This window comes from Alligator sinensis, unplaced genomic scaffold (assembly GCF_000455745.1).
Source record: "Alligator sinensis unplaced genomic scaffold, ASM45574v1 scaffold502_1, whole genome shotgun sequence".
NCBI lineage: Eukaryota > Metazoa > Chordata > Crocodylia > Alligatoridae > Alligator > Alligator sinensis.
The window spans coordinates 925,711-932,849 of record NW_005841896.1 but is presented as its reverse complement, the minus strand read 5'-3'; the positions used below and the strand labels follow the sequence as shown (position 1 = coordinate 932,849).

The following is a 7,139-nucleotide window of genomic DNA, read 5'->3' as shown; positions in this document are numbered from 1 at the left end:
TGAACCGGGGCTGGTTGCCTCACTATGTAGTTTATCTGTCCAACAATGGTTTGTTGAACATGCTGAGGCTGTTTGGTCTGATTCAGCTGCAAACTTGGTTGTCCTTGAGCCTGGAGAAGAAGCTCCAAATCTTTTTTCATCTCTTCCAGTTCAAACTGGTGGTGCATGATATCCAAACTCTGCTGTATGACTTGTTCATGGGTGCTTTCTTTCTGACTTGAACTAGGGGATGGTTGTGGTGGTGGTGGTGGTGGCGGCTGCTGCTGCTGCTGTTGTGACTGCTGCAAGTGGTTAAGTTTCAGCTTCTGGGGATGACCAAGTTGCACTTGAACAGCTGGAGTTTGCAGACTAGGCTGGCTGTGCAACTGCTGTGCATGGCTGGTATGAATTTGCTGGACATCTTGTGATGGAATGGTATAAACTGAAGGTGTAGTCTGCTGCAGCTGCTGTACCTGCAAGTGCTTTCCCATCCGTACAGATATGTTCTCTGGCTCTGGCTGGGACTGTTGCTCTAGATCAGACTGCATGATTTTCAAAGATTGTGGAGTACACCTCTGCTCTTTTTCATGTTGCTGTATGTTGTATTGCAGTGGAAAATGCTGCTGCGACTGCATTTCAGGAAGTTGTCTAAAATTCTGGTGATGGTTCATGCTTTGATGTGGAAGTGGACCTTTATTCATGTGAGGTACATTGAGGCAATGTGAGCAACATACTGGTGTAGGGCACTGAACAGGGACTGGAAACTGATGTGAATGATTACTGATAGGCTCGAGCTGTGGCACTGGTGAATGATACAATGGGGTGCGTAATCCCTGAGCACTCCCATAGGCTGGGACATCTGAATGAGAGATGTGTCCACCTTCCAAAGTTAAACCTCCTGTAAAAATAAACCAAAAAAACCCAGTAAATGTAATCTTCAGTTAAACTTTCTCTGAAGGTATATGCTATAGGTATGGCCTATAGCAAAGGAGGATGAGAGCTTTTGACCTGCCTCATCTGTGTCACTATGTGGGGAACAGGAGGAGATCATATAAACTTGTTATACAATCTCCATTCTACCCAGGAACTCCTAAACTGATTGGCCAGGTGGAAGGTCATTGCACTGGTACAAAGATGCCACTAACTGGGAAGAATCAGGGCTAGTTTTGTTCAAAACAGTATTTAACAAATCAGGCAAAGCCAAACTTCTCAGTTTGGCACGAACATCAAGGATGCTTACACAAATGACATTTTTTGCATGATTGGACCCCTGAAAGTGCCATGACATAACACACATGCAAGGCTGAAGAGTACTTTTTAAATGGCTGATCATGCAAAATATTAACCCACGTCAAATCAGCTACTAGATTAAGGTACTCAAAAGCAGAGCACCTTAGGGAACTTGTGTTCCCTTGAGGGTTAAGTTTTTGCATGAAGGGTGGGGCTGGGCTGGTGCATACCAACCCAGCCCCACTCCAGAGCTGTCAGCGGAGAAGGGAGGGAATGGAGCAGCACTAAGCTGCCAACTGTTTTGCCCAGCATGAGTTAGAGGGGGAAGGGGTGGAATGGAGACCCCTCTCCTCAAGCTCCCCTCCACAGCTACCCCAGTTGCGGTACTGGGGGGAGCTGGACCAGGCCCTTGAGGCGAGGGGGCTCCATTCCACCCCCCCTCCCCACTCCAGCTCAGGCCAGGCAAAACAGCCAGCAGCTGGGTGCTGCTCCCTTCCCTCCATCCCTTACTGGGAGCTCTGAAGCTAGGGAAAGGGGCAGTTTGACAGCCTCCTCAGAGGCTACTTAAGTGCCCCCACCTGCTGGCCAGGAGGGCTGGTGCAGGTGGGCTCAATTCCACTGCCCCACCAACCCAACAGGGAAATGTCTGTTGGGTTGAGGCAGGGGGCTCTAACTCATGGCACTTTGTATAAAGCACTATGTGTTCAATCACAACCCCTAATGTCTGTAGGCCTGCCAAGTGTTACTACAGTACATGTAATTTCTATGTAATAGTATATATTTATGTTCAATCAAATATGGTATAAGTTTGAAACTTGATAAATGCCTTTATTTAGTTGTGGCAGTGTGTATGTACTCTAATACAATTCTTAATTCAAATTTAATGAATGGACAGGTCCATCTACCTTTAGGCCATTTTCCAGTCAGAGTAAATATGCAAATAATAAGGACACGATCACAAAACAAATGGCTGGTAATATTATTGAATAAATTGAAATGTCAGTGCCTAATTAAACAAAGCTTAACATAGAACACTTGCAAAATAAAACAAAGGACCGTTTCTACAGAACTCATAGCACCCCTGTATCTTATAGTCCTTTGCACTGTGAGTTGGTTGGTTTCTGTTCTTTAACCACTGTTGGTGAAACTTGCAGAGGCCCATAGTCTTAACCAAGCCAAAGTAACTTCAGTTCTGTAGTTTATTATTGCAAAGGATCCCCATGACCAAAGGTTCATATTTTGTCCTAACCTTATCTAACCAAGTCAGAATCACCTCTTGGGCACCTCATATTTTCAGCTGATTATATACTACTCTAATGAATATTGTGTTTAAGTATTTTACATCTAGAGATCTGAACACCTCCACTTTTTTTAAACAGATCATACACTGCAAGTTGCAGTATAGGGATATTTAAAGCTTACATTGTGCCCTTCATTCACTTCTAAGTATTCCAGGTGATGAAACAGTGTCCATGTCCAATAACTAGTTCACATTTATTGATCCCTGAACAACTTCTTAATTAAGCTAAAAAAAGCTCATTTGGCCAGGGACCCTTTTTTTTTTTTTTTACCTTCGTCTCTTTCTTGTACAATTTTAAGCACTTACCAAATAAGCCATTAGAATGCTGCTTTGTTTTCCTTACCTAAATTGGAAAGTTGTTTAGTCCAGAAAGAAGGGTCCCAAGTGAATCTGATCTTCAAAGGAGGGCCGACATCTGTGCTACAATTTGTCTCTAATAAACGCTGTATCTGAAACACAATCTGGTGACAAATCAAAGAACCACCATTTTATGGTGAATATAAAATCATTAGAGTTCAGAAATCATCACAACCTTACAGTGGCTATTGGTCAGGAATAAATATGGACTAATGATTAAACTTGCAGCTGACACTCCCAGCTGACATTCATGTGCCCCACAAAACATTTTCTATTACAGTTTTTATTTGCAAGGAACGAGAGACTTAGTTTGAATCTGGAGTCACTCTAGCTCACCAATCTCATGTTATGGATGCCTTGCAGGTTTCCATCTCTTTAGGGCTCCTCAGTCCCTGATTTAGTTTCATACAATTCAGGGTAGCTCTGTGAAACTTCCTATCTTTTTTCTTTCTGATATTCTATTAATTTTAATTCCATTCCTCTATCTGACCCTCATTTAATTGTACCCACTGCACAATTTTACCTCAGTATTATTCTTACCAGTTCCTTACTGAAGAGAAATGGAATGTTGTTTTTACTACATACAGCCCAGCTGATAAAATTTTGCACATGTTCAAACTGCCGGTTTAAAACAACGATGCCTTGAAGTTGCTGCTCCAGTTTCTGCTTCCTTTCACTTGTGATTCTCTGGTAATAATAAAAAAAAACCAGTATGCTCTGTATGTAACTGTCAGCATCATTTAGGCATACTTGGACACACAAAGAGTACATGAAAGTCACTGCCTGGATAAGCACTTGCTGAAACTCATGAAACTTCTTTGAAACAACAAGCAAAAAGGGATAGCAGAGATGGGTTTTGCCTTCTGCAACAGACCAATCTGAATTCAATGGGAGCAACAACTAGACAAGAAACTGACTGTAGAGCTATATCAGGGCCAGAGTGTACCGATCTAGCTCCAGTCTCTCTCTTACTTTGGTACTGAACCAGCAAAGCACTTTAGCATATATTTAGCTGCTAGCCCATAAGCAGTTCCACTGCAGCTATAGATAGTTTAGACAAAGGCCATTGTTGTCAAGATGCCTGAAATCCTAACAAATCACCTTAACATTTAGTGATATTACGGTGGCAATACAGAGAAGCTTTCCTTTATTGCAAGACTGCTTATTCATGGCTAGGTCAAACACAATTATCAACATTTTCAAAACCTCCTTGCAAATTCTGATTGCCCAACCTATGACTACCCAACCATTACACTCAAGGTCTGATTTTCAAAAGCTCCCATTAACTTCAATAGGAGTTTGTGTGCTCAGAACAACTGAAAATAAGGTCCCATATATTTAAACCTGAAGAACACCAAATTGCAGACCACTTCCAGAAAAGTGAAACAGTAAGTCTAATTTCCAACAAGAAAAAATAGATGTCTTTATAAAACTCTATATTTGTATACTAGAAAAGAAAGTGTGGCCATTTTGTGGATTCTGTGCATTTTGCCAAGCCCAGAGACAGTAAATAATACGCCATTTTTCAGTTGTTTTTCTTCCTCTGGTCCCATAGAAATATTTTTTCTTTTTCCCTCAAAACTAAAACAGACACACACTGGAACTTCCACAGGCATGTTCATTATACTGGCTAGCCTTAAAATTTAAGTTGCCAAAAAGATGGCAGATAAGATCCTTTAGTAGCCAACTTTTCAATATCAGTAACATCACCCTCACTTACCTCAAGTTGTTCTAGAAGGGAATTTGTTCGCTTATTGATTTCATTCATCACAACCATCTTGGCCATTTTGATCTGATTTTCTACTTTTTTGTGCAAATGTTTTACTTCAAATAGCCTGTGAGTAAAGTATAAATGGACCTGGATAAATTAATCAACATTCCATTTATCCAGTGTCTTGTACTTATTAATTACAAGGAAAATGCTTTTGAGTATTGTAAAAGGACTAAGAGCCAGTTCCCACTGAAGCCAATCAAAAGATTCCCACTGAGTGAAAAGGAGTTGGATCAGACTCTCAAAAGCTTTTTTCTAAAACTGTTTAACAAAGGCAAGCACCAAGTCAAGAAACCCTCCCATATCTCAGACAGCAGTTAACAACAGATAAGCAAACTAAGTGACAGTCTGAATTAAATTGCTTCCAGAAGAATTATGAGTCTACATTACAATAACAGTACAGGGGGATTTATATGGTTTGAAGACTTTAAAACTTCTATAACTCTTCTTCTATTCCACTGACATCACACAAATACAGGAAGAATAACTGATAAGTTTATGTAATTAATTTTTTACCTACAGACCATTTAGTTTATGGCAGTATTTTCTTGTTTGCTGGTTTCTTAGAGAACATATTTCCAGATTTTGTTATGAGTATTTCTGATTTCTTCTTGTTTTAAGTTCAACAATAGCAAGAAATCATCAAAATCTACAACCAATGGGCCCATGCCCCCAAGGCCTCGCACACTTCTGCAGTACAAAGACATGGCATCTTTGTCTGCTTAACTTCCATGAAGTAACTGTTTTAACAATTACCTGTCTTCAATCTGCTTTGCTGAGACTTGAATCCCAGTTCTTTTCTCTTCTACTTTTGCTGTTACATTTTCCAGAATAACTCTCTGATTTTGCAAGGCCTCTTCAAGATGCTTGAACCTGGAAAAGGAAGGCAAGTTTTCACACAGTTTTGCCTCCGGCTCCTGTTCATAAATTATTCACCATGAAAGAAAAATTATGCTATGAAACCTTGCAGGTTACTAGCCTGAACACTACTACCTGAACAATGCTAACATTTTCTGACAGTGTCCAAGTGGACCTCATTGTGTCATTAACACCACCTGAGCTTTCACAAATGTTCAACAGAATTTCAACAGGTGCCCACCTGGTATTTACACATGCACGCTAGCTACTACAAACACCCAGGTCCTCAGCACAAACACAGACTTGTGACTTGGGCAAGTCATTTTAGCTGCCCATATTTACTCCCTAGCCATTTTCCAATTCTTGTGTTACCCCATCTTCCTTGCTTCTCTTCCCATCATACACCTACTATATCCCTTCACATCCCATCCACTGCTGTCCAAACATTACTATCCAAATGCAGGTCACAGACTAATTTGACAAAAATCTCCTTCCCACAGCATTCGCACTCACATTCTAACAATCCCAGTTAAATCCTCAACATTACATTTGACCTCAGAGTTCCTTGTTAGGCAAAATGACACATCATAAACAATTAAATAATGTCTCTTAGAGAAATATCTTAATTAGGCTGAAGCCAAAATTCAGGTTGTGCGTTTATGAATAGCTGGATACCATAGGTGAGTAGTGGGAAGAGAAGCAGGGACCTGGGCGCTTGTAATAGCCAATGTGCATATGTAAGTACAATATGGGCACCACTGGAAATGCTGATGCACACCTGTGAATGTTCAGATGGCATTAAGGATAGCTGGATAGATGCTGGAGTTAGAACAGTGTGTGTTGAGGAGGTAAAGAGTCTGTGAGTGTGTTTGAATATCATATTGTTCAGGGGCAAGGCTTGATAACTCAGCTTGGTGTGTCTGTCCAAGTTACATTAACATCTGATTTCCTCGCTTTTCAAATGTGTGTTGGAAATGCAGTTAAGAAACTTCAACTACAAGCTGACTACGTTTTTAGGTGGGGAGTAAATAGGGACAGCAATTAATTCATATTTGATACCTGTGTTCCTTGTGTTCTGTCAGAAGGCAGCTGCGGCAAGTAAGAACATCACAGGTTTCACAGAAGAGTTTGAGGGGCTCTTGACTGTGCATCGGACAACACAAAGTAAATTCACTTGCTCTCCCTTCAGTTCCTGGAGAATATAAGGCAATGGAGTCACTGGACATGAACTGCACCTAAAGCTCAGCAAAGCTGGTCCTATTCTACCTTTTATCTATCACAATGGATAGATAAAATCTCATAATTTTAATGCAAGTTTCTGGGTGTTAATTTTAAAGACCCAGCTGCTACAGCCATGTGATTACATGAGACTGAGCATTCTTTAAAAGAAACAGAACAAAACAAGTGCACTCACATACAGCCCTACTAGGTGTATAGTCAAGCTTGAAAATATTACATGAGCATACCCTAACGACTCAGAAAAAAGGTGGCAAAGAAACAGAATTCAAAAACTGAGTTTTAAGTCACTCATGATTGTAGTGATGACACGTACTTTTTTAATCCTTTGGCTTGGCAACACTGATACTGCAGTTAGGAAACTCATTGCATTCAGTAATACAGATAAAATTAAATTAATTCAAAGTC

At 40.5% G+C, this 7,139-nt stretch overlaps 1 protein-coding gene across 1 annotated transcript in view; it reads right to left on the bottom strand.

Annotated features, from left to right (window-relative positions):
• The window catches only part of TRIM66 (tripartite motif containing 66), a 96,707-nt gene that overhangs the window by 41,024 nt on the left and 48,544 nt on the right, over positions 1 to 7,139 (bottom strand). Inside the window, exons 7-12 of the mRNA XM_025197411.1 lie at positions 6,555 to 6,687; positions 5,394 to 5,510; positions 4,587 to 4,701; positions 3,407 to 3,553; positions 2,853 to 2,970; positions 1 to 877 (exon numbers count right to left, since the gene is read on the bottom strand). The exon at positions 1 to 877 is cut by the window's left edge and continues 40 nt beyond it. Of these exons, the coding sequence (XP_025053196.1) occupies positions 1 to 877; positions 2,853 to 2,970; positions 3,407 to 3,553; positions 4,587 to 4,701; positions 5,394 to 5,510; positions 6,555 to 6,687 (1,507 nt within the window). The remainder of the gene's footprint in view (positions 878 to 2,852; positions 2,971 to 3,406; positions 3,554 to 4,586; positions 4,702 to 5,393; positions 5,511 to 6,554; positions 6,688 to 7,139) is intronic.